This window comes from Oryzias latipes, chromosome 9 (genome assembly GCF_053564925.1).
Source record: "Oryzias latipes strain Hd-rR chromosome 9, Olatipes_Hd-rR_3.1".
Lineage (NCBI taxonomy): Eukaryota > Metazoa > Chordata > Actinopteri > Beloniformes > Adrianichthyidae > Oryzias > Oryzias latipes.
This window is the reverse complement of record NC_136245.1, coordinates 17,901,846-17,929,536: the sequence shown is the minus strand read 5'-3', so window position 1 is coordinate 17,929,536 and position 27,691 is coordinate 17,901,846. Positions and strand designations below refer to the sequence as shown.

General features: G+C 39.2%; 1 protein-coding gene across 6 annotated transcripts in view; it reads left to right on the top strand.

The window, feature by feature from the left end:
- pebp4 (phosphatidylethanolamine binding protein 4) overlaps positions 1-27,416 on the top strand; it is a 69,189-nt gene extending 41,773 nt beyond the window's left edge. For 2 of the 6 annotated variants that reach the window (XR_013658152.1, XM_023958552.2), the window contains exons 3-5: positions 19,509-19,554; positions 19,803-19,919; positions 27,179-27,416. Coding sequence is in view for 3 of the 6 variants with exons in the window: in XM_023958552.2 (XP_023814320.1) it covers positions 19,509-19,554; positions 19,803-19,919; positions 27,179-27,270 (255 nt within the window). In the remaining 3 variants the exon portion in view is untranslated. Of the gene's footprint in view, positions 1-9,746; positions 9,934-10,647; positions 10,730-10,932; positions 11,014-11,319; positions 11,397-11,738; positions 11,851-15,166; positions 15,195-15,310; positions 15,431-15,854; positions 15,996-19,508; positions 19,555-19,802; positions 19,952-27,178 lie in introns of those variants that run through there. The other 4 variants (XR_013658154.1, XR_013658153.1, XM_078952832.1 and 1 more) reach the window with 4 other exon arrangements.
- The last annotated feature ends 275 nt before the right edge of the window (positions 27,417-27,691 follow it).

The following is a 27,691-nucleotide window of genomic DNA, read 5'->3' as shown; positions in this document are numbered from 1 at the left end:
ACATGTGAAGAAAAAGTTCTTGTGGTATTCAGACCCAACATAACATGACAGCCAGCTATGTTACAGTCTTACAAATTACTTCTAACTATGACTTATAACAGTGTATGAGTAGAAGATTGTTTGATTCCCTTTTTATTTTTTTATTTTTGATTCCTGAATAAAATACATCTATGATGAAGATAATGAAAAAGAAAGAAAAAAAAAAGTATTTAGAAAACTCATAGGTTTTGGTGCCAAACTGTTTAACCTGAAATTGTAGAAAAGCTGTCACTACACTACCCAAGAAAAATCTCAATTTATCTAAGGCAAACGAGCTCAAGTGTCTCATTGACTGACAAATGTAAACTGTTCATGTTTTTTTCTTAGTCATTGACTCTTGTTGACTGTCAAGCTATAATACTGTTGGTTTAAAATGATTGAATACTGGGAAGTAATTTAAAAGTGTAAACTTTTTATTTTGAAAATATTTAGTGCTAAAGGTGATATCTCACCTGTTACTCTTTCCTTTTAATACTTTTATTATTATTATTATTATTTTGTTCTATTGTACAACTGGTTGTGGCAATGAAACTACAGGGGCCTTGTGCTGCTACTCATAGGCTAGCTCAGGCTGGGATTTTCCAGTGCCACCCCCGTTAGTGGGAAGCCCTATATGGGGACATGTCAGCGCCTTGTTTGCTTGTTGTGCTGATGAAGCTGGGGGGTTGGGCGAGTGGGCAGCTTTGTTCAGGCTCCAGGATTCCCTTCAAATGAGTCAGCCAGCCCCCACTCAAACAGACTGTTACCTTGGGAACTCAAGCTTGGGCTTCCCTCAACATTACTAAAGTACAGACTCATCAACACCCAGACTATCCTATGCACACAGCGTCTGCAAAGGAGGGAAAAGAGACTAATACAAAAGTTAACTCAAACTAGGTTAACAAAAGTATCTTAAACACCCTTTAACTAGTCAATTAGGTCCAATCTGCTTTGGCAAGACCCCTTTGTTAAAGTGTATATGTAATATATGCAAATTAAACTGAAGACACAGACTAGATGATGGGTATGGGGGGCTACGTAAGTGATTTGAGTATTAACATCACTTCCTATATAAGGAGTCTGGCCAAAGGTGTGTGGGTTTAATGAGTCAGGTGATGTCGGTGATTGCTCTAGTTAGATGGAAAGTTAATAATTGGACTATTTATGTTTCCAACTCAAGCTCATTACAAAAGCTAAATGAATTTCTTTTATGAAACCACTAGTGCAGCAAGCTAGTGTTAAGTGGGTTTATATGTTGATGCAGTGAAGCATATCATTAGTGAATCATACATTAACATTACCCAATAGTCTGTCTTAGTGCAGAAGGGGGGCAGCCATACTGACCTGAGTCTACTCCATCCACCTCTGTCTTTCTGAATATGGGCAACCGTACAGGCCAGCAGACTTTAGGTTTGGTTGGGTCCACTCATTGCTCCACAAACTGACTAATCATAAAGTAATAATTATGCAAAATTTGCTATTAGCCATAATCTTTTTTTTTTTAAATCAGCGATGATTTAAAAACACCTGGATCAGGTGTTAGCCAATAAGGAGCTTCAATGGCAGGTTGGTTGGAAAACATGTAGAACAGCGTCCCTAGAGGCCTGGATTTGGGCTCCCCTGGAGAGACAGTGTGGCTGACAAGAGGCAGAGCTGGTGGCAGCAGAGATGAAGATGTTGAGGTTCTCTCAGGGCTTGACAAGGATGGACAGAATCAAAAATAAATACAGAGGAACAGCTCATGTTAGATGTTTTTTAGATAAATGCAGGGAAACAGATTTAGATGGTGTAGACTTGTTGAAAGTAGGGACAGTAATTATGTTGGTAAAAGAATGCTGAGGACAAACTAACAACAAAGAAAGATCAAAGATGAGGTTTGTAGATTTAATAAATGTGGTTGATGTGAGTGAGGAGACAGGAGTTAGATAGAGGCGATGATTCACTGTTGCAACCCCTAGAGGAAGCGGCAGAAAGACAAGGAGGAGGAATTATGCAAAAGTATGATCTCATGAAATAAAAAAAGCTGATTCAGGATGATTATTTAAAAAAAAGCTGATTAATAGTTAGAATAGACTAAGCTATACATAAGTATTTCTGCTGTATAGTTGAACTTTTTAAAATGGTATACAATGGGATATTACTCCCTTCTGAAACTCATTGCCTCCAGTCACTTGAGGAAATGCAACATTTGGTGCCTTCTGGTTAGGAACAGAACTTGAAAACATGGAGAGGACTCAGCTATGATATGCTTTCCGGTGCAAGAATCAATTCATTTGAACTGCTGGTTATTATTAGCTTTTACTAATAGAAATGGTTTTGCCAAGTGAGTGATTGTTCTTTGACATTTTCCAGTTATGCCAACTAAAAAAAAAGTTATTCTAAAATGAAAGGGGGGTGTAAGTACAAGTTTTTTAAAAGTTTTAGTATTTCCATGATAAAATACTATAATCTTAACATTCATAATCTTGGCTTTAAAAATAAAATCTTCAATAACCACTAAATGTCAATATAGGGTTTGATTTACCTGGGATGTAAGATAAAATTGAGCTGGAACTGAACTTTTTAAAAGGATTGTTGGAAGACAATATTGTGACGCTGCAAATTGTCCCTCTTTAAAAAAGATGAAATGGGTCTTTAAATCCATGGTTCTGAGTGGCTTCGCCAGTCTATGGACCTCAGTCCAACAGGGAATCTGTGGAGGAAGTTAAAAGTTTGTGTTTCCTAGCAGCATCCCCAAAAAGTTGTTGGCAGAATAGTCAAAATAGGAAATACAATGATTTTAAACTTGGTAAATATCTACGGGAAACCTTTGACCTCAATCACCTCACCTGAGTTACCAGGGTTACACTATAAAATATATAAAAGTGAACTTTTGTCATTGACCAATTACTTGTTTTTTCACTATGTATGTGTTATTTATGGTAATCTTTGTTACTGTGGTCTCAGCTCTCTTCAGGTCATTGACTAGTTCCCTCCAGGTGATTCTTAGCCGTTTCCTCACCATTCTCAAGATCATTTGTATCCTTCCAGGTCAGATCTTGCATGGAGCTCCTGGTGTAGGGAGATTGTCAGTGATGTTGTATTTCCCAGTCTTGTTCAGGTCTACAATCTTGTCAGAGGTGTCCTTCGACAGGTCTTAGTCGGTCATGGTGGAAAGGTAGCAGTCTTTGATACAGATAACTAGTTCAAACATGTCCTATTAATAGAAAAGCAGCTTTGACGAGATGCAACAGGTCTTTGAGTGACCATTATACACATACATTCTTTTAAAAGCATACAATGTGATTTCCTGAATTCTTTTTTAATGCTGTGGGTCTAACATTTCAAGTGTTAGACTTGAAATGTTAGACCACACATTTGATGCAATGTTCATCAAATGATGAACATTGCAGACCTCTCTTATCTTTTAAAGTAGGACAACTTGCAGAACCTTTGACTGACAAACACTTTTTGACCCACTGTGAGTGCATTAAGAAATGGTCCATGACAGATTAATAAAGAATAACTGAAGACTCAGTTTAAGTCTCACACAAAATTGGCGAGAGATTTTGAGTGTCTTTTTATCATACAATTAGAATTTACAATTAGTTTTCTGTGAATAATTTATTTAAGTTATGCAGACAAATTGTTCATCTTTAGACTGAATAAATATGTGAGGCTACGTTCACACTGCAGGGCTCAATTTGGATTTTTTGAATAAATCAGATTTTTTTACAAGGCCGTTCACAATTCCAATTAAATGCAAACTTTTGTGATCTCCTGTGTGACCATGAAATGACCCAGAAGTGACCTGCATGCGCAGAAGAGTACTCAACGGTGAACAATGTCACTCGTTGTTTGCGGAAGTAGCTAACGTTAATATGGATGTCAACAACAGTGTTGTCAACAGTGGAGCTCTTTTGCAGTATTAAATTTATTTTCACGAAGGAGGCAGCACAAATAAAATCTTCTCATTTTAGGAAGGCATTGGAGCCGGGATCGTCTGTACCCACTGTTGTGGAATGGGGATGTGTATGTGCTGGGGCCGCGCGTGCGTGTGCAAGAGAGAGGAGAGAGCGCCTCTCTGAGGGGCAGTGAGGGGGGCAGTGGGGGCGCGCATTCATGTTGTGTGTTAAGGAAGAAGGAGAACGATAATAAAAGAAGGCTTCCCCCAGAGGAACTTCTATTGACTCTTTATCAACTTTCTCTGGAGAATCTGAGGGTCCGAACGGGGAAGTGAACCTCGAGGGAGGATCCGCCTTCGGTCCCCCGAGCTTCTGACCACGGTCGGAAAGGGGAAAAAAGTAATCGCTGGAAAGGTTCAACACCACGCTCGGCCATTTCGCTGGAATTTTTTTCAAAAACCTCCCGGTTGCGATAAGAGCCCTTGAGTTTGGCCTGAATAGAGCTGTCACCCCAAATATTAATCAAATCGGTGACCTCGCTTCCCTTCCACTGACTGGTTTCAGCAGCATCGTCCGCCTTGGTTGATGTTTATGTTCTCATTTCCGCCTACTTCAACGCAGAATTATGGCGTTTATAGCGTATCAATGACGTACGGGTCGGATACATTTCAAAAGATCGGATACGTATTGGATTCAGGACCACATACCCAAGTGGCCTGGGTCACATTTGAAAAGATCGGATCTGTGTCGTTCAGACTGTTACACTGGGTTTTGCTGGGTTGGGATTCATTTGTTCCAATCGATTACAGTCTGGCTGAATTAAAAGAATAGAGAAAGTTTTTGACCGATAACTATTGGTATTTAATTCTTGATCAACATTTGGCCTCGTTTGACACATTTAATGCAGATAAACAAATCAGGTATTTCAGCCACCATATGCTCAAGTGCAACTGTGTCACAACAGGGTACATCACTTTATCTCTTTTAGTTTGTGAAAAGAATCAAAATAAAACTGGGGTTTCTGTGACAATTTTCTTTGATATAAAAAAATTATAACATTGTATAAATCCCAGCAGTAATTAATGTTTTATTTATTTTTTATTTTTTTCTGTTAACTTCTGCTATGTATCCCTTTCCTCTATTGATGGGATCATGGCTGTTTTATAGATTCTTCAACATTGTGGCCTTGTACATAGTGTCACATGCCCAGAGCTCATGAGTCGGGGTTGTTTTTATGTTGTTTTCTTGAGAAATATTTAATTAGAATAGACCCTAAGCAACTGTTACAAATGTATTTAAATATAAGGGTTTTATTTAATTAAATACCAACAGGTTCTTAGTTTATAGAATCAAAAAGACTCTCTCCTTAAAGATTATCTTATGAGATCATCCTAGTTACATGACCAGCATTTCTATAGATTTTTAAGGCTTCATGAAGTTTAACTTGTAGTGGTTGTTGTAATGTCATTCACAGTACACAAACACACACACACGAAAAGACGATGGCACTGCCTCACAAGTTCAAAACAACTGACACACTGCACAAAATCAAACTTGTGCCATAATGAACTTGTGCAAAGCTGCCAGGAATATCATACTGCATTTCACACTGTTAAGATCAGCTACATGCTAAAAGATATTGGCCTCTGACTGATTTACTGTCTGTAGTGTGAGCAACTGATTTTGCTTTAATACTATGTGTGCTGACAAAAGGGAGAAAACTACTTCTGTTCGTTTTTTTGTGGTTTGTGCTTCCATGCATGTCTGTCTTTGTAAACAAAAATTGCCAGCAGGAAAAGGTCGCAACTGTGCTAGATGCAGTTTCAAAATTACATAGGTGTGTAGACCTCAAAATTACGCCCTGGCTCAACCAAGGGCCACCTGGAAGGGAATGCCTGCTGCGTGCCTTTAGAGGGATTTGTCATGTTAGGAAATGAGAGAAAATAACATGGAATCACAGGTCACCGAGTGTTCTTACCGAGTACACAAGTTGATGAATCTTCTGTTTGCAAAGTATGACCTGCTGTGCTATTAAAGCTGCTGAAACTGTGTTTTTTCCTTAATGAAGATAACCAAGTCACACAATCTCTCTCTGTAGCTGCATGTGTGTTTAACCTGTAAACTCTGAGGTTCCTTGCGCAATACAGACTTTTAATTCACAATATCGCTGCAAATGAATGGGCCGATTATCGTGGGGAAGATGAAGAGGTAGTCATAAGTACTTGGCTTGAGTAGAATAAACGAAGGAGGGGGTGGGAGGTGGGGGGTGGCTGTGGCAGTACAGCTCAGAAATAGAGCTGTGAACACCATCTGTCATGCTCTCTCTCCCCGTCTGTTAGCCTGACTGCAAGTAAAAGGGAGAATGATGCTCTCAGAAGAGTAATAGAAGAACGTGGGTGCTGATTGTCGTAGGTGTGGGTTTACAGGGTGTGCAGGGGGGGGGGGGGGGGCATACAAGGAGGTGCATGAGTAACTCTTGCTGACAAAGGGAAGCACTCACCCACACAGAGATGGAGATGGGTTGTTGGGCAAGTGGGTATTCCTGTTGAAATAGCACCCCTGCACCCACCCACTTCTCTTTTGTGGGCTCCTATTGGCTCTTGTCAGAGGATTCCTTACAGGAGTTATGTAGGCACTTCAGGCAGGGACACTGCTCATCCTCTGCCCTCAGAGGAAGAGGAGTTTACAGTTCATGTAATATTAAGCTATGAGCAATTTTATCTTAAATGACGTCTTAAGTCATCAATAATTCCAGATCAACCAGTGGATAGTACTTTGATGTCCCAATTATTCCTTTTTAAACATTTTCTGATAGTATTAATACTTTTATGTACGAATTCTCATTAATTTAATTAAGAAATATATCTTGAGTTTTCTGATCAGTTAAGGAATTGATCTACAAAGCTGAGAACCAGGTTTATAAAGTTAATGTTGTTTGATGGGTGTGTGTGTGTCATTACATGTTTTTTTTAGATTTAGTTAAATTGCAGATTTATCCAAAGTAACTAACAAATGAAAATCAAAACAAGCAAAAATCAGGTCAGGGTCACACTGTGGTTTGTGCTGTAAGAAAAATGTCTTCAGAAGGACAGAAAAAGCCTCCATTACTTTCATAAGTATTATTCATTGGTCAAACTGTGTAAAGTGTGTAGGATCTTTCACCTTTGTTTGAGTCAGAGTGTAAACTAGTCAGTAACACACAACAGCAACCAATGCTACAATAAGCAACCGACAGACGTGGGATCGAACGCAGAGAAGGGCACAGCTGGAGACACGTCAGCTCAATGTGGTATGAAGACGTAACATGCACCTACACTTAACATCAGGGAGGAAAGAGTGGAGAAATCTTAGGAGAAAAGGATATTTTGGAAACTTTATAAAACTGAATGTTGCATCAGTTTTACATTAGAATTGATGGAGTTGCCATCCCTTTCTTAGGATCTTACTTCTGCTCCAAAATAGCACTTTTGTAGGTTATTAAACTTTTATAGTATACCATCAATTTGGTTTACCTACTATCTATATGACCCTATTGTTTTAGGAAAATGTGTTATATTAGGAATTTTAAAGCTCCTTTTTTTACCTTTTAAGGTGTTTTCTTTATATAGGCTCACAAAATTCTCTAAAAAAGCTCTTTCAGGTTTTCCTTTGAATAGATTCATATTAACAGTTAGCTTTAAAAAGAAAAGACAATGAACACATACTATAACACCAGAAGTATTTGCTCGTCCATCCAAAGAATTAAATAACAGGAGTTCCAGTCACTTCTATGGCCACATGTGTCTCTTTCAGGCATGTAGACAACTTCTACAAACATTTATGAAATAAAAGAACCTCCCTGAAAAGCTCAGTTGTAAAATTTCCACTTTGAGAAAGCTCCACTGTCTGTAAAATTAAAACATAATGGAATATCAGTTACTTCACCACTAAGTGATGGGTCATGGAAACTGACGGAGTAGGGTCATCAGATGATGCACTTACTGAGCAGATGCCACCAACTTCCTGGCTTCAATCACTGCAGTCTGCCAAAATTCTTGTGATATTCTGATTAGCCTAAGGACAGTTTGCATAAAACTTCATGAAATGTGTATCTATGGTTAAAAAGCTGCTTCAGTGCCATGCATACCCAAATGAAGAGTAGAGTGTCAAATGCAGTGGGGTAAAGCATGCTGACACTGTACTCCAGAGCAGCGAAGAAGCAATATCTGGAGCGACAAATCACACATTTCCATCTGGCAATCTGATTAACAAGTGAGGGATTGGCATTGCCAGGAAAAACAGTATTTGTTTGGCTGTACTGTACCAGTGTGAAGTTTGGTGGAGGGGTTATTTTGATGTTGAGTTGTTTTTCAGGAGCTTGGCCCCCATAGTTTCAGTAAAAGGAACTCTGGATGCTTCAGCATACCTAGAGATTTTGGACAATTCCCTGCTTCCAACTTTGTGGGCACAGTTTGGGGGAGGGGTGTGTGTGTGTGTGTGGAGTGAATACCTTACTGAGTACCCTAGGTCACACTTCCTTCTTCCCTCATTTTTTGTAGTTTTAATTTCCTTATTGATGCTCATTTTGTGTGCCCTTACCTGGAGGGTTTCAAGTGTGGAGCTACAAAAGTAAAGTTGCACTGGCACATTTTGTTTTGATCTGTCTGTCAGTGTCAGCCTCTTCTTTGCTGCCCTGTGTCATTACTGTAATTGCTGGTGGAAGCAGCATTCCTAAAGTATGAGTATTTAAGGCCGAGTCACATTTGCTCTGATTAGATAACTCCTCAGTTACAATTGATTTAATTCTCTCCAGAAAATCAATGTTTTATGTACATTAGTATGCCAACAGCATTTTTTTGAGTAAAATGAATTTATGTGTGGTGTTGTGAGGTGATGGAATGTATAATCAGTTTGTTATTAAATGTGCAGGTAAAGTTTTTTTCTTAAACCTAAATAAAACAAGTTTTTAATAAATCTTTTCTACAAATATTTTTTTATAATTAGTATTTTTCCTAAAGATGTTTTACTTCCATTGTCCTGCTTTTTTTTAATACGGTAGCTTTGTTTCATTGAACGTTTAGTGTGTTGGAGTAACTATACATGAATAAAATAGAATTTATATAATGTGAAATATGACTGCCAGAGGAGAAAACATTTGCATGAAGACTGAGATGCCTTCTTTAAAAACAGTTCGAAACCAATTCCAGGCTTTTTCAACGTTCACCTGTTGATGTTAATAAATGTTGTGCTGCCTTCATTTAGCCTTGCAGTAACATTTTACTGCAAACGCAGGTTTTGCATGGGAAGCTTAACTGTTGTACTGGTTTCTAGCCTGCCAGGAACTCATTAGGGTTCATCTTTCTGTAGTTCTCCATGTTGTAAATCCTTGTGATTCTCATATTTGATAAAACCTTGGTATATGGAGTTAATTCAGTCTCAATAATCAGAAATGCACACAATCTGTTTTACAAATGCACACGCTCCGATTCACAAATGTCATTTTATGCAAACGTGAAAAATAAATTCGGAAATACACACCCTGTGTTTCACAAACACACAGATTGTGTTTCACACATGCACACTAAATGTTTTACAAATGCACAATAAGTGTTTCTCACAAATGTGCACACTGTTTTTCACAAAAACATTTTAGAAATTCACAATAAATGTATCAGAAATGCACAGTAAGTGCTTCACAAACATGATTTTTAGGTACACATGTGATGTGAACTCACAGATCATTCGAACTGCAGACTGTGCATTCAAAATCCCGTTCTCGTTTGTGAATCTCCCCGTGTGTGTGAGAGATTTTTCTACGGTGAATATTGAGACTCATCTGACGGAGCGGGTCAACTAATGTCACCATTGGCTAGTGAATCTGTCAATCAAACTCATCGGCAAAGCAGGCGGGTTCGCTTTTAGCCAATCGAATGGCCCCTTACACTCCTCACTTTCAAAGTGACGAGGGAGGGAGCTGTTCAGCACAGCAGTTGAAAGGACGCGGGCGGCAAACATGGCGGAGAGGTCTTCTGAACGGGATCAGTCTCAGCCCGTAAGTAATGCATTTGATCATTCCCTCGTCGTACGTCCTGTAATGTTATTGAATACTAAGTTGAAGCGTTCTCCTTTGCCAAGTGACATGTGTGAATGCTTTATGAACACTGCAGCCGAGTCGTTTGCAGAGTACCCCCACCGCAAATTAGCTCAGCTTTGTTTTGCTTAGCCTGTGCAAGTTGTGTCTGCCTTTGAGTGTGAGTGAAGTTCAAGCCGGTGTCGGTTCAAGCTAGCGTCTATAGCCAATGATCTGTAGGTTCTTAACATGATTCAGATAGAACTAAGGGGAAAAGCATGCCGGATTTACAGCAGCAAAGAAAGTTTAATAAAAAGTATTGATTTGGAGACGGCGATTTGTTTAAACACTGATGCTATGCTATGCTAACTAGCTAGTTGTTCCGTGTGCTGCCTTTATGTAAACGCGATCCGGGTTAAAGTTAGACACAGCATTTTCACAACCCAGACTTTAAGACGGGGTGGACTGTGCAACAAAGTTAATTCATATGACATTCATGAAAACGGCATTTTTTAAATATAACATACATGAATCCACTGTTGAATGAAAGAAGCCTCATTAAGTTTCTAACGTTAGAACCCGTATTCATTGTGATGACCAGCCTTGTGAGATTGTGTCAGAGTGACAGCCACTAAATTCCCCGTATCTTTACTTCCAATGACGTAATGACAAGAATCCCAAACATTATGTTTTTAGGCTGTTTTGTAGTCGATAAGTAGTCACAGAAAGGGCGGATGGGAGAAATCAGCTGTCAACAGTGATTAGAGTAGAAGTTACTGTAAGTATTACTCACAGGCTTCCTGTGATCAGTGTCTTGTCTCTGATTTTTTTTTAAAGGTGTTCTTTACTACAAGCTCAAGTTATCATAGCAAGAGTGTTTTAAAAAAATTCCCCTTTCATATATTTGAAAATTATGTAATTTAAGATCAGACAGCTAAATGATCTAATCCATGTTTGTTGTGTTTTTATTTATTCTCTAAGAATTACTGAATGTGACAGCGTGACAATCTTTTGTTCCTCGTGCCATCAGGCAATACAACTCTCTGGCAGGGCATCTTACAAGTAATTTCTTTTAATTTTACCCACTGATTTTCCAATTATTTACCTTTTTTATCAATCTTTTTATTTTGTGATATTTCTATTTGTAATGCATGTGTGTTTATGTGTTTTTTTTAAGATGGCCATTTTTAAAAAATTTCCTCAGGGATTATTAAATACCCTTCTATTCTATTCTATTCTATTTCATATTTTATCATCCTATTGTATTACTGTTTTACCTGTCAATTGGGAATTTAGCATTTTTGCCCCTGTAAATATCTGACAGTTGAAAGTATTTGTACTTGTATTCCATGTATCCTGTACCTGAAGATAGCAGACAACAACTGTGCAGACACCCACTTGGCCTTCTTCAGTGACGCTGTGAACGTTTATGGCTTTCCTCTGAGGTATTCATGTCATTCATAAAGAAATCTTTTATTCACATATCAGGCAGTATAAGTACTTGGTTATTTGTACAAAAATAAAATAACTTTTTTTAGACTCCTCTGAAAAAAAAGGCAACTCTAAAACTCTTTCCCCTCATGAATAACATTTTACCCCCCCCCTCAGTCTCTCGCCTCAATTTTTTCCCCAGTGATACATGTAACCCACTCCTGCAAATTTTTTAACCTAGAAATTCTACTTATTGGCAACGTACATAAGAACATTACATTTTAAACTGATGTGTACCGTATTGGCGATGCATTTGTAATTATGTGTTTGAGACATGATTTTCATGTTATTGTCAGGGTGAGAGGAGATCATGGATGAGAAAATGTGGGCATAGCCGAGTAAATGCTCACAGTACGTAGAACTGACACAAACAGCTTCATTGCAGGAAAAGTGTACACACAATCAACGGTGAGTTGAACCTAGTTTTAGAAGCTTTAATATATACACAGGGCTCCAGACTGCGTCCATTTGGTCGCATTTTGCGACCAAAATTTGAGAGTGTGCGACTGAATTTTACACCCAGTCGCACATGTGCTACCAGTAAATTTGCCTCCTCCACCCTCCGTATTTTTTATACATTAAACATGAAAGGAGCACGTCAATGATCGATGAAATGAGAGATGAAATCATCAATGAGACGCGAGCGCACACGCACGCAGGCAGACACACACACACTCGCGCGAATACTCATGAGACTGGAGCACACGCGAGCACACACTCGCGTTTCATTGAGTGATGCCTGAGGCGGCCAATGCGTCTGAGAAGAATAGGGAAAGTCACTGCAAGTGGCTAAAATATGTGGAGGGGCGTGGCCTAGAGATAATCGAGCGCGCGTAAACATCTGTGGGAAGGAAACGGAGACAAATATCATCACAACCTGATATGTGCGTCTGAGCTATGAGCAAGCGAACTATTGATTCGTTCTTCCGACCTGCAGCTAGTGTACCAGTGACAGAGTGTACAGCAGGGGTCTCAAACTCGCATGAAATCGAAACTGCAGCGAGACTGAAAGAGACCAGGAATTAGGAGTTGTCCTTAACATTCAATTTCGTTTTAATATGCCTCTCCCCCTAAGTATGATCTGTGATATTACATCTTTTATAATTATTTTAATGTTTTGTAATGGATGTAGCCTTTTTTTAATCAGTTGGTATTTTAAATTATTTTAATTGATCAGTGAACTACAAAAAACCCATCAGGACGCATGTCCCATAATGCATTGTTTTGTAGTCTGTAGGGCAGCTTTTAGTCAGTTCAATACTAAATTTCCAGCTGCGTTCGCTCTGATTGGTGTCTTGCTCTCACCCCTTTCTCGTGATATTTTTGTTTTGATTGACAGGTGATGTTGGAGCAAAAACAAAAATATACGTCACACACCAGGGGCCTGTTTCAGAAAGGAGGTTAAGTGTAAACTCTCAGTGCGTTAACCCTGGAATCAGGGAAACCCTGGGTTTTCCGTTTCAGAATGGGAGGTTTGTTCAAACCCGTTTCTGAAAGAGAGGTAACTTATACTCGGAGTCAGTGTCCATGGTTACTTACTCTGTGAACCTAACCTGGTCGGGAGCAGGTTTTATCCTCTAAACTCAAGGTTTCTGCCGGTCCCCTCCCCTTTTTAAAGACGAAGCGGTATTTTTTGCTTTAACCTTCATTGCCCAAATTTCCGTCACACAGAGACAAGTGACAAGAATGGCTTGTCCTTTTTTGGAGGACCCAATAGACGAGGAGGTTGCATTAATTCCTAGAGAATTACATTTACGTCGTGTGAGGATTTTGAGAAGACTCAATTTTTTGTCATTGCTCCATACGTTTTTGTTTGAGCGTTACCGTTTTTCGTTGCAGTCAATTACATATATACAATGAAAACAACATTAGGTATTGCTATGTAGATGTTTCATATGTCAAATATTGTCAACAAAGCTTACATCCATGACATACTCAAATTTGACCTGATTGAATTATGTTTTTATACTTCATTTTTAGCTGCTGCCATGTTCTTTTAATTCCTGCAGGATTGCATCTACATGAAAATGAAATCAGGGACATTGAATTAAATTAATGTAACAATTACTTTTTGGAAACACAATTTGCTAGTAGTACTGCTTACTTTCTTAATCCCATATAAACCTATACCACTTGATCAATACAAGGGTAGTGTTGCAGTGTGTGTGTGCTGAGCGGGGTGCGATTGCAGGTGCAGATGGGGGGGGGGGTGAGCACGGAGCGAAGGTGTGTGCGTGGTATATATTGTGTGTTCGGAGGATGGAGCACTTAGTTAAATAAAGAGAAGGTGTCATTCCCAGAATAACTGTTTTGGAGTCATTCTTAATCCGCTCTGGAGGTTGAGGGTTTCCGACGGGAAGTGAACCCCGAAGGAGAATTCCCTTCGGCCCTGGAGGAAATCTCCCCTGCGCTTCTGACCACGGTCGGAAAGACGAGAGAAAAGAAAGGAGAAGTCTTCGCGCAGCGAAAGGTTTAACAGTAGACAAAAGTTCACTTTTAAAAACACAATTGCATGTATTAATATTAAACTGACAAACGTTTGCAAGAGGGGAAGGTTAACAAAAAAGTCCTCTAAACATTACCGACGTTAAATGCATTTTCCCCCAGATTGGTTCTGTACACTATGCAGCATTTCATGCATTTACACCAGGAATGAGACTTCAAAAGTACACCTAAATATCACCATTTTTTATTTCACACCTTACGCTATTTAAAAAGTTATTACAGCCAATATTTTATAACAATGATTTAAATGCAAACTTACGCATTAACTTGAGCAGCTACGTTTTCCCACGCTAACTGTCTCTGTTTTGCAGATGCAGCGGTGTTGCTTTTCTTCTGGAATTTGTGCTCATATTCACTGTAACTCTGCAGCAGCACGTCAAGTTCAGCTGGCAAAAAATAGGCAGACCTCTTTTTTTCACGGTTGCCATGGTGACTCGTGATATCTGCGCTCCATTGATAATGGCTTCTTATAGTCGCGGTGCGCACGCTAAACTCCGAATCAGTCCACTCAGAGTTGATTGACCTAACTCCGATCAGCTTCTCTGAAACAGAAAACTCAGAGTTGTTAATCTCCCGATTGACCAACTCAGAGTTCAAGTTCAACCTCAGAGTTGGTTGAACCTCCTTTCTGAAACAGGCCCCAGGTGATCTGTGCAGTGTTGCGTCCATCTGGGTGATCTCAAACACGCTTATTGTGCATCTTGGCTGAACCTATTTGGTGTCACCAACATGAATTTCAATCCTCTAATATTTACATACATTTAAGTATTGTTTGAAACTGTGAAATTACGAAAGGTTACTACGGTAATCACTTGTTACTAAAAACTTTTTTTTATTCTAAATGTATGGTATTTTTTTTACTATTTTTACTTAGTTGTACTGTCGTGACAGCGATGGTGATGTCAGTTTACCTTCTTGTTGCATCTTCAAAAGTGCAGAATAAAATATGACACTGAATTAGAAACAGCACATTGTAATTTCTGCATCTATTATTAAAGTATTTATTAGTAATACAGTGGAAATTAGTAGATTTGGTTAGAATGTTGATTTACGGTATGCGCCCCTAAATTTTCTGGTTGTGCCCCTAAAATTTTCAGTTAGGGGCCACTGTGCTCCTAGTGAAAAAAGTTAGTCTGGAGCCCTGATACATAAAAGTGAATGATGTATTAAAAATAAATCTGACAATATAATATTTCTTTTTGCTTTTTTCCAAATACAGGATTGAGCTCCTCTGGTGTGATGTCTTCGTGAGTGTTACTGGTTTATATTACAACATCCTGCACTCTCTTGAGGACCGAGACTTGCTCAATATCAGTCACATCACGTATTCTGCTGCCATTACATTTTTCTACCACGCATTCAGGCCAGTTTGGATGTCTTTAGTGACGCGTGGGACACCCATCCAATCAGGACGGAGCAAAGCATGACACCAAATCAGCTGTGGCAGTTGGGCTTGACCCAGAACCCTGTTTCTGATCCCCGGGTAAATGCTTTATTTAATCTCACTGTACTGGACAACTGATTTGTGTGCAGTTTGACTAAAGTGGAAAGTATCAAGAAGAGTATCATGAAATCATAATGACTACAGTGAATATTCATCGAAAATGAATGAAAAGGATTATTGTTGTGTGGTGCAAACAATTTCCCTAAATTGTTTGTTTGTAGGAAGAATAGCACATCTGCAAGTTCAAAATGCATCACAATGCATGGCCTTATGAGCCATCAGATGTACTAATGTCACTACTTTGTTAAGGTTCACTTATTTGCAAATTCTAAACAGTTATGGAGATATGAGGTCTGCCTGCAAGCAACAATATAAGTTATTATTAGTCGGTCACTGTTCCTACATAATCTAAAACACAAAAAAAACAGTGCTGTTCATAAACAGTATCTTTTTTTTTTGTCAGGGTATGCTGGTTCCAGAGATTGAATGGGAGGAGAGTGGATCCATGGCTGAACCTCATCCTGGGATCAATGTCCTGGTATGGGACAGTCCCCTTTTGGGTCCACAAATGTTGGAACTGCAAGACGACATCAATCCATTGTGGAATTCAGACCGTTTGGGAGTTGACCTACATCTTTACTGTCCAGTGTGTTTAGAACTTAATTTAGGTGACATAATTACATACAGAAGAAGAGAGACTGAGGGGAGTAAGACAGAGTTCAAATCAATACTGCTGTATTGTTCAAGGGACTTCATTGTATGTAAGGATGTTATGAAAATTAGTTCCAGTTTAAATAAAATTCAAATCAGTAGAGATCCCACATTTGCTTAAATTTTGATGTTTTAATCTGTCCATGTTTTCACTGAATTTTACTCTGCAATAAAGGGTGAATGTTTGCACTTTGTTGTTCTATGACCATCTTTTGTTGTGTAGTATTTAACCAGCTATAAAACCCAGAGAGATGAGGATCTTTTTTGCAAGGGTGACCTGGCCAAGATGTGTATATGTATATGGTTACAATATAAAATCACTGACATTTGAGTTATTAAAAAAATAAAATTAAGGTCAAGCAAAGTGACTTCGGGCTGAGCAGGGGAGGTGTATATTGGGCGTCTGTGATTGACAGTGAGATGAACTTGAGGTAATGTAGTCCCACTGCGTGGTACGGAGCAAAGTGATGCCAGTTTCTCCACAAAACCTGTGGAAGTTGAAGATTTTTCTCCTCCACCTTCATATGATCAAAACCGTGTCTGAGTGTTGAAATGACGCTAGCATGAAAGCTAAGAGAATAACGTACAAACAATCCCGAGTGAAACGTTCATTTTAAATCTCATGACCAGTACAGAGTTCGATGGATTCAATGTCAACTGCATTCAACCAATGTTGCCTTGCTTCCAGGTCCACTGAAAAGTTGCACAAGCCAGTAATTTTTGACAACCGAAGGCAATAAACCGACAAGCCATGCTAAGGCTAACACGCTAACGACCGACTGGTACAGAATCAAATATGGGCGGGGCTTTTGCCACCCGCAGAAAGCGTAGAGAAAGTGTAAGGGGCCATACGATTGGCTAAAAGCGAACCCGCCTGCTTTCCCGATGAGTTTGATTGACAGATTCACTAGCCAATGGTGACATTAGTTGACCCGCTCCGTCAGATGAGTCTCAATATTCACCGTAGAAAAATCTCTCACACACACGGGGAGATTCACAAACGAGAACGGGATTTTGAATGCACAGTCTGCAGTTCGAATGATCTGTGAGTTCACATCACATGTGTACCTAAAAATCACGTTTGTGAAGCACTTACTGTGCATTTCTGATACATTTATTGTGAATTTCTAAAATGTTTTTGTGAAAAACAGTGTGCACATTTGTGAGAAACACTTATTGTGCATTTGTAAAACATTTAGTGTGCATGTGTGAAACACAATCTGTGTGTTTGTGAAACACAGGGTGTGTATTTCCGAATTTATTTTTCACGTTTGCATAAAATGACATTTGTGAATCGGAGCGTGTGCATTTGTAAAACAGGTTGTGTGCATTTCTGATTATTGAGACTGAATTAACTCCATATTAGTAACACCCCCATAACAAAGTCCCTGAGAAAGATTTCCCACCGTGTGAAGATCTCCTGGTAGTTTATTCTTTGAGTGAGTTCAGCACTTCACAGTAAAAAAAAAAGTCAACACTGTCTGCTCCTCACAACTGCTGTGATATCAGCTATACGCATTAATCACACACTGGACGCACTCTGAAGTTACTGTGATTTTGATTCCTTATAAATATTAATAAAGTGATATGTTAGTTCATAATTCATTCTTTTTTTACGTACTTGGTTACATTTCAGCATTGCATTAAATTACTGCTGTTGAAACTCAGTGTATTATATTAAAATTAAAAGGGCAAGGGGCGCCTTGGAGAATGAGCGAGAACCAAGCATTAAGATGTGAAAAAATGTTGCATGCACAAATGTTGACTACCTGTTGCTATGGCAATGAGTTTGGATCCTGCAGGCTGCAGGACTCTTGATATTTCTAAATAAAGCTATTTTTCACACTGATCTTTGGATGAAGATACGCACAATTGAAACAGTCCTCTGAATTGTATTAGTCAGTGCAAGCACCACTTTATGCAACTACCAGGCAACACTTGTGGCAAAACATCTTACAAAACAGTTGCAGGTTAAAAAATATTTAGGTTTACAATTAATGAGGCAGGTTGTAATTCTGCCAAAACACTTGAAATGTATTGATGCCAATCTAGGCATCCTCTCGTAGGTATACTTTGAACTCTTCCTCTGTATCATTTGTTTTTTTAATTCCAACTATTAAACCTGTGACTTGTTTTGATGGTCTTCAATGAGACATTTGATTATAAATCAGTTAATTTGTTTGGTTAACAGCAAATGTGGTCATTTATAAGAAGCTGAACTAAAGGATCCTTAATCATAGATATATTTTTGTCTCCCTGCCTCTCTTCAACACTTGCCACAATAAGTGCAAATGGTGACTACTTTCTTCCAAAAACAACATGTATGCTGTTTGCATTATGTTTTAAGTTGGTTGAGTGTGTGTCTCTTAAGATGTGTGTGTGTCTGTGTCATATGGGCAAACTCAATTTCTTACTTAAAGATCGAAAACCAGGAATAAATAAAAAAACAAACATTTATCCTGCATGTCTTTTGTCCCAGTGTTTTCGTCTATGAACGTAGTACCTATGCCGTCCTGTAGGGGGAGCCTGTGCACGGAGAACAATGCGCACAGAAAGGTGCTGAGACCACATTCTCCCTGTCTGTAATGGGGGGACTTCCATCCTTACCTCAAGTGGGTTTGGGGTCATTTCTCAAACGACATATTTAGTCCTTTTTCTTCCCACTCAGGGATGCAGCAGTTTTGTTCCAAACGAGCATGTATATTAAACAAATATGCCTGCAAGCAATTTGCAGTGTAAAGTGTCTGACTGTGTGCTTCCTGAGGAAGAGGGAGTTGAACCTGATAAATATACAAAGGAACGGCTTATAAGTACCTGAGCTTTCCAATATGTTACATTATCTCTGTTTCTAGGCAACAGAAATTTAATATACAATTAATAATATGGGAAATTGGAAATCTTCTTTGTGCCTTTATTTGCTTGGGAACTGTATTATGCCTGGGATTTTCCTTCCTTTGACAAAGTTATTGACTTTTACTTGCTGTAAAATCAGAATATCTGAAGCACAAGCCTGTGCTAATTTTTTTAAGAGTAAGATCTTTAACTAACTGGCAACAGCTGTCAGTCTGTGTGTGTGAGTTGTTATGTTGCATAACTTTTTTGATTTGTTTAAATTTTAGGATGATTATGTGACAGAGACTACCTTAAAGCAGAAGAGGGTTGAAGCACAATTTACCAAGAAGTGGGTTGTGTTTTCAAGTTCTTGGGGTTTGAGAAGTGAGTTGTGTGAAGGATGATCCGTCCGTGGGAGCCGGAAACGGGACAGCACTTTAGGAAGTAACATAATTGCCTACAGCAGTTTCTTTGAAATCTTGTTTGGGTATTTATGGACATTTTTTGTATTGATGAAAACTAAACGGACTCTTTATTATGACTTCTCAGGGTGACTTTGTGTTTCAATTTCTAGGGAAGGGAACTGAAAAAAGGCAAAATAAAAGGGAAAATTCTCACTGGTAAGAAAGATTTTCATTGAAATATCTTTATCTAATGGATGATTTGCCATTGTGTTTTTATTTTCCATGGTAAATGTTTAAAGTCATCTAAAATATGTAAGCTTTTGTTTAGAGCTATATATGTCTGTTCAAAAGCAGAAATGTATCAAGCACTTTGATTATTTTTTCCAAAGCTTTGATAGTCTGCTTATGACTTCTGTTTCCTCTTTGACAGTTATAAGATGAATATATGTCGTTTTCCTCTCTAGAGTATCAGCCCCCCACCCCACCACAGAAGTCTGGTTTCCACCGCTACCAGTTCATGTTGTTTGAGCAGCTTCCACAGACCCCAGTGTCGCTCTCTGATGAGGAGAAGTCTTCCCGCGGTAATCTCTCCACTCACACTAAACAGACTTTTGTAGGTTCTTTTTTCTTTTAGTTCATGTTTTCTCAAAGTTTTAAACTTTGATTAAACAAATTGACTTGTTGAAGCCTTAAAACAAACAAATTTAAACCTGCACATTTTTCTGGGGCAAAAAGAAAACTGTCTTTAGCTTAAGTTGATATATTCCTGACCCCACAGCAGGTAACTTGGCCAACAGCTATTATTTAAGAAAAAATGTATTTAGATTAATTTAAAACTAGCCGCACAACCTTTTATCACTCTTTTCACATTTCTTTTAACAAAAATCTCACAATTTTGGAACAACAATATAATTCCCCAAAAGTTGTTTATGAGAAAATGAAATATTTTGTTTTTAGATAAATACATTGTATTCACAACTTTTGACAGTCATGTGGCTTAAAGGACCAACAGAACTTTTTTTTTTCCAACGCATTCTCTCTGACAGGTCTAAAGATGACAGAATACAGAAGTCAGAGATGGTTGAGGATGTTTGTTTGTATCTTCATACCATGAGAATTTGGAGTTACTTTACGTAGAGCTTCGTCTCCGAGAGCTTGAACTTAACAAGAGAAATGTTAATGAGGTTAGTGAGTGAGTCTGTTTGTGCGTTAATGCCTTCAGGGTCACGACAAGTATTACTTGCTCCCACGCACACCTGCACCAGTCTGCTTGACCATGTGCTGTTAACCTCTGCCAAATCTGAAATCCCCAATCCGCCGTGTCAGAACACATGAACATCCAATTTAGTCTTAGCCTTGATCATTTTTGATATAATTACCATTTCATTGTTTATTTCTCTCAGAAGTCAACCTTGTTTGTCTTACAGAGTTCTTATTATGTTTGAATTGTGTTTTTTCCCCACTTATCCATCCTCTGAAGTCTGTGGGAAGGTGGGAAACAGCACTTGGATGCAGAGCGCAGCACCTCACAGGAGGCGTGTCTGTCTGTCAGTTCTACTCAGGTCACAGCCAGTGATTTGAGGGGAGATCAGGGTGGTTTGAGACTTCAAGCTCAGCGGCCGTGAAAAACCAGAGCTGCCAATCTCTGCTTTTTGAAGTTTTGACAGCTTTGTTAGCAAACAATCCGGGCACATTAGGCTGAAGTCTGTTTGATGTTCCAACTTTTAGAAAAAGAAGTGTCAAAAGAGGTGTGCTTTTGAGTGTTTTACGGTTTTTTCTCACATTCAGGGAGATTGAGATGAACACTTATGACAGTGTCGGTGATCCACGGTGTCACAGCTGGTTAAGCTGAAGAAGGAATGGCATACCGTATGTTAACTTAGCATGAAAAATAAAAGAAAGCATCTTTGTGTCTGTTGCTCCACAGCACGACTTGCCCCCACATTATAAAGCAATTGATTAAAGAGGTCCATCCTTAATCTCCTGGATGAGTTCAAGTCCTGCAGTAGCACTTCCTCTCCTCTGCCAACTGTTCTCTTTATTTAAGGGAAAAATTCAATTAAAAATTTCAATCTTGGATAATCAAATGTTGCCCTTGATGAGTGGATTCTGGAAAGAAAACCTCGTGAAGACGTATGATGGAAAGAAATGGTGTGGATTCTCTCACAATCTCTTCTTATTATTAATTATTCAATTGTTTATTCATTTATATTTGACTGACGGGCACCTGCTGCATTCTCATGGCCTTGATGTTGATCACAGCATTCGCTCCCCGACAAGGAGAATGAAGGGAATCCCATGCCTCCCCACCTCCTCCGTTAAGTATGTTCACTTATTAGCGTCTGTCCTCCCTCCATGTGGTATGACACAGAGAGCATTTTTCATAGCCCATGACATTAATTGATGAGATTTGTGAAGGGAGTGCATTCAGACGTGGGTGGAAGACTCCTAATGATCGTTTTCCACTTCCAGTAGGGCAGTTGTTGACTCAATTTCATCTCAAATTCATTGTCTTTTTTTCTTTTCATCTCAGCCCGTCGCTTAAGTAGTACCAGGGCTGAACAATTAGAGGTGGAGCAGGGCTGTCTTGTGGAACCGCTGGTGTCTGCTGTGCCTCCTGGGTTAAGGTTGGGAATGTGGGTCAGTGAACCGATGGAGACAGCTGGTTTGTTACACCAGGAGCTGCAGGGGAGCTGCGCTCTTGGCATTAGGCACAGGGGCGTTATCATAGGGAATCCCTATTGCACTGGCTCAGGAAGGCTGTCCCTGACTGGAGGCTACCCCTGTGCCAGAGTGGAGAGGGGGTGCAGGCGTGGGCGCTCAGGCCCTCATGATACTTGTCAGCCACTTGGCAAGCCCTTAATATGTCCTGCTACTGTTTGGTGCCGACAAGTCAGTTTGTCAAGGAAAACAGTGCTACAATGCCGGGAGGGAAGCCTCAAGGTCTTGAGAGAGGCTGTTTAGTGTTGTTCCAGTCTATGCAATAGTTTGCACATACACTCCTCTCACATGCAACTCTCCATCTCCTGACCCAAACCTCAACACCATCCACAGACTGTTGGGAAGCAAAGGCTTATTAGCACAAGAAAAGCAAATTTTGTCAGCTGAAAGTGACAACAAAACTGAAAAAGAAATAAGCATTTTGGGCCATTTTATGAAAAGAAAAAGAAAAAAACTACAAGCAGGACAAAGTGCATGGTGACCAGATAGTACAAATGAATAGATCACAGTGGAGTTAGCTGCTGGATCGCGCCCGTTGCTCATCTTGCCTCTTAGAGCCCCTACTGCCAGCTCAGCACACTCCACAGTAATTGAAGCCATTTGCGATGTTGCAGTGTGGTAATGGGCAGATCCATGTCTACCACCCACCCACAGCCTCTACCATTAATCAGAGCTGCGTGGAGTCAAGAGAACAGGATTTGGTTGCTGCAGTAAGCCTGACTTTCAGCCAGTAGTCAGTTGCCTTAAAGGAACATGTTGATGTTCTGAATTTTGGCTGCTTGTGTCTTTTTTATTTATTTACTCTGTTGGGTCTTTAGCAGTTTGGAGGAAAAGTTTCTTAGTTTTTCATGGAACTTCTTCACTGTATGTGCAATTTTGCAGTGCCGATAAAAAGGAAATTACCTAACACCATTAAAGAAAGTTTTTTTTTATTAGAAACTAACTAATAAAGACAAGCAGTGAAGGGGATTTCCCTTTTAAATATAAAAAAAATTACTGAGTGATTCATAACAAAATATAACTTTAAAGTCGAATAAAAGATTAAATATTTAAAAGATCAACAGACAGGAGGACAGAAATTGTGTCACTCAACACCTATAAAACATGTGCAAACAAATTTAACATCAGTAAATGTGTTAAAAGAACATGTTGAATTTTTAATGAAATCTATTTTGCATCAATCTGCCATTTGTCTATGATGCATACAATTTGCAATATATTCACTATGTTTTAATTTACAAATATCCTGAAAGCACCTTTTTAGCCCCCCCCCATGTAAACATCAGCTAAGATTTTTAGTTTTTGTTAAACATGATACTTAATTTATATGTACAAATGTTTTTGACAGAAATTCCGTACCATTGCAAATGACTGTTTAGAGTTGTTTGTAATTTCACCTTGCCTAAAGCCACATTTCTAAAATGCAGTTAATGTTTAACTAAGTTTAATTAAGTTACTTTTGCTATGTTATTGTGTTATACATACATGTTTTAAACATTGTTGAGAATTTTTGTCTTGCTTTATTATTCTTTTACACCTTTTTATTGTGATGCAAGCATATCCTTTGGCAAAATTGAAAAGCCCACTCTTGGCAAATGTTTTCCCTGTAAAAAATAATCATTGTGGCCTTTTTTTAATTGTACCTCACTTTTCCCGGACTGTCATATTATAAAAGTCTTATTTAATGGTTTTTTGTTCTACTTTTTTTTTTTAAATATTAAACTTTATTCTAAACAGTATGACCCTCATGACACATGATGCTTTGATGGAATTTGCTCCAACATTGGTTCACAATGAGCTATAAACCATCATATAAACCAATCTGATCCCATTAAAATTGGTACTTGCCCAACTGGGCATGACTGAGACGAATTTTCACTACAGAAGCTCTTGGTTGTTGACTGAAGCCTGCGTCTAAAGCAACGTTCACACCAACGTGTGTTCAAGCAACGACTTCCAGTGAAAAGTCTATGTAAAGGCGCATACATGCATGTTTGGGCTTCCACGTTAAAAATTATCACATCCACACATAACTACTCAAGCTTCTGCAACTGTTTACAGGCTCTATGTACAAAATGCTTGACTGGTGGAAGCCAGTTTAGCTTTGACCTTTGCCAGCTACACCTAAGTCTACTCAGAATCATGCATGCAGGCTGCATGCATTTATAAATTCTACTTTAAAGATCCACTCCAATGAAAATAGTGTTTTTAACATGTTCTTGTAGCATTTTTCTCATGATAGAGGGCATATATAAAGAAAATTAAGGTTAAAACAGTTTCTGAGTGTTTCATTATTCAAATTATGGTGAATAAGGAGCAGATTGTAGTTACGTACAAACTACAAGGCCACCAACTTCCTGCTCCGCTCAATTGTGATGCATCCATTTGCAGACAAATAGATTCATGTACATCTTCAGTTTCCTCGTCTGAGCTGGGATCTGGCTCAAAACTGTTTGGCTGGACAGCTCTAATATTGCTCGCCATTTTTGTTGCACCGCCAATGTTAGGGTGGGTTTGTAAGAGGCTGTAAGCTAGCAGGAGAGAGTGTAAACAAGGGGATGATAGGGAATGAGGTCAGGCTTTCTCCTTGCCACAACAACTCAGAGGCAAATTCCTAAAGAACTCCTGCTGCTGTGAAGAATCTGTGTCCTAGAATAAGGCACAGTTTTTTTTTTTAGTTTGGGTAAAAACATCATAACCATAATTAAAAGACCACTGGGAACGCTTTTACAATAAATCAAAAGATGATCAGAGTCGGGCTTTAAAGTTTTGTAAAATAACTGCATGAGAAAACAATCAATACATAACTGTAATGATAGAGACATGTCCTCACAGAGGTGCCAAGTGTTTGAAAATTGATCATGCAGGAGAACTTAATAAGTGCGGTTTGTGCCCGACTGGAATCATATGACACTAAGCCTTTCATTTAGTGGAATGGAGCTGTGACAGAAAAAGCCTCTTCCACCTATAGATGGAGGGCAAACGCTAGTAAACCGTAGAAAAGGATAAAGAAAATGACGACCCCCCCCCTGCTCTTCTGGTGTGAACACGGTGGGCTAAATGTACGTCCAGGAAAGCATAAGAGGCCTGAAAAGTTTCTGCCTATTTAAATGTTGTTTATATTTTACATTACTGATACCACCTAACTGATCCAATCAAGATCAATGAAGATCTTGATTTTTTATGACACCTCTGACTCTCCTGCAAGAAGAAAGTTTACTGGGATTCAGTATCTCTGAAACACTGTAAGAGGTTTAACAGGGACACCACCCACACCACTAAATGTAGCAGTTCTGTGTCACCTCACAGTAGTCCTGATCTTCCTGCCATACCCAGACAGAGAAGCAAGGTGGAAACAAAAGGAGAGGCAGGAAGAGTTTAACATCGCCCTCAGGTCTCACATTATCTGTCCTTTCCATGAGCATGCAGATTGGAGAAGCGGAAACATGTCTCCGCACTACAAACAGGCGCAGCCTATTTTAAGGTCACTGGTAAGGCTAGGGTACCAGCCAGTGAGATAGCAATAGATATTATGAATTTGTCTCATATTGGATTGTGCCCAGTAATTACACAGTTTTAGTTAGGATTAAGTGTAGTCTTGCCTGATTTTGACTCTGTTTGATACTTATTGGAGGAAGTGTTGCCTAACGCTTCTCTGTAAAGCACGTTCTCACCACATAAAAGGGGAAAAAAAGTGCAAGTCTTGATGTGTGATTCTCATAAGAGTCAAATCTGCCACATGAGTTGTCAGCTGTGTCCAAGAACATAGTGTGGAGTAACCCTTCAGCTTTCTTTAAAGCATCACCTCTCAGGGATAGGAGATGAGCAGAGGCAGTGCATCATCTGCGAATGAAGCACAGGCCAAAAGGGCCGCTGGGGCCATGCCCTCATCATTCAGATAGGTCACTTGACTCCATTGCCCTGCCTTGATTATTGGTGGCCTCTTTGCAGGCAATCCTCATTCACAGGGGTGACCCTGTGAGATTCAGGTACTCATCTCTTCATCTCCAAGTTATTTATTCATCATCTTTCCCAGCTGAGCTCAAAGCATGACCTGAGCTAGTGGCAAATCCGAAACAATAGGATGTGACACTGTCTTGAGTTGCCAAAGAAAAAAATGCTGTTATGTTTTGATAGTTTTCTCATGCTGTTGTTTCACAAAACTTTAAAGTAGAATTTATAAATGCGTGAAACCTGAAAAATGAAAGTCTTTAACAAATATTTTTCTGCTTGAATGATTCTGCGTGGACTTGGGTGTACCTGGCAACGTCTCCGTCTTCTGGATACAACATAAAGCTCTCTGATGACAAAAACAGGCCAAGAATCAGCCTGTAATGCAGCTGCAGCAAGAGGTCAAAGTCAGTAATTTTCTATCCAGGCCTTGTTGAGTTTGACCCCTAACTGTGAGGCTATTCTCTCCAAAGAGTTGGACCTTTTCAATTGTTGGCTTTCTTCTTGTAAGATTACCTTTCTGAAGTTTTTTTCCCCTTTGAGCAGCTGTTACAGCAATTACTCTGCATCATGGACATACCAGAATGTCACTGATTCCCCAAATTACATTTCATAGCAGCCGAGCCTTCTTCTTGCATGCATAAACATATGAATATGCATACAAACACTTTCCTTCTAGAATCTGTTAAAGTTTGCAAGTTTAAAGCATGCAGTTTTTTTTTCTCCCTTGGAAGGATAATTGTGAAAATGTCTTTTGTAAAAGGAGGGTAAGCTGCAGGGAATCAGCGGTTGTCAAAATCTAAGTGATATTGTCATGCCAGCCGGATGGCCGTCTGGTGTTTGTTTAAAAGGGGAGGGAAGAAAAAAACAGTCCAAGCCATTGAATCATATCTTCTTGCCAATACGTCCTTGCATTCCCACCTCCATCATTACAGCAACATGTTTTATTTTCAGCAGTGCTGTTCTCAGTGACTCACATCGCAGAGCCATGTGCTGCTCAGTTAGGCCTCAGATCCCTTAAACACAGAGCAAGCGGTCAGAAGAAATGCACTCGCAGTGTTCCAGAGTGCATTCACACTCGTGTAGTATTTTGGTGTTTTGTAACACACTTGAGTTTCTTCTTCCTTCTGTGTTTTTAAAAACTGGTGTGTCTTTCCCGCTCCCTCAGGTAAATGGGATTTTCCGGCATTCATCACAAGGTTTAATCTGGGGGAGCCTGTGGCCGCTCTGCAGTTTCTCACTCAAAACTTCAAAGACTGAAGGATAGTGAGATTCTTCAAATGGATAGAAAAAAAAGACACAAAAATCTATGTGTAATAATTGAAAATAAAAGATTGTTCTACTTTTATTGTTTTCCCTTTTTGTTCTCTGCAATAAACAGCAAAAATCTTCAAAGCCTGCACAAATCGGCCTTCTGTGCTTCTATCTTATCACCAGGTTTAAGAGATATTTTGTCTTTGAGTTGCACTAACTTTTTGGTTTTGATGTTGCCCCATATCTCTGTCACGTGGTCTGGAACCAAGGATTTGGGAGATAGATTTCGACTTCAGCGGGGATTTCTTAATAGTTTCCGAACACTGTCGACAAGAGAAGGAAGACGGCCTGATATCACAGCTCGGTGTGGAAAGAGTTGGTTCTAATTCAGGGGAGGAAACACGTCAGGGCCAAAAAAGGAAGTGGG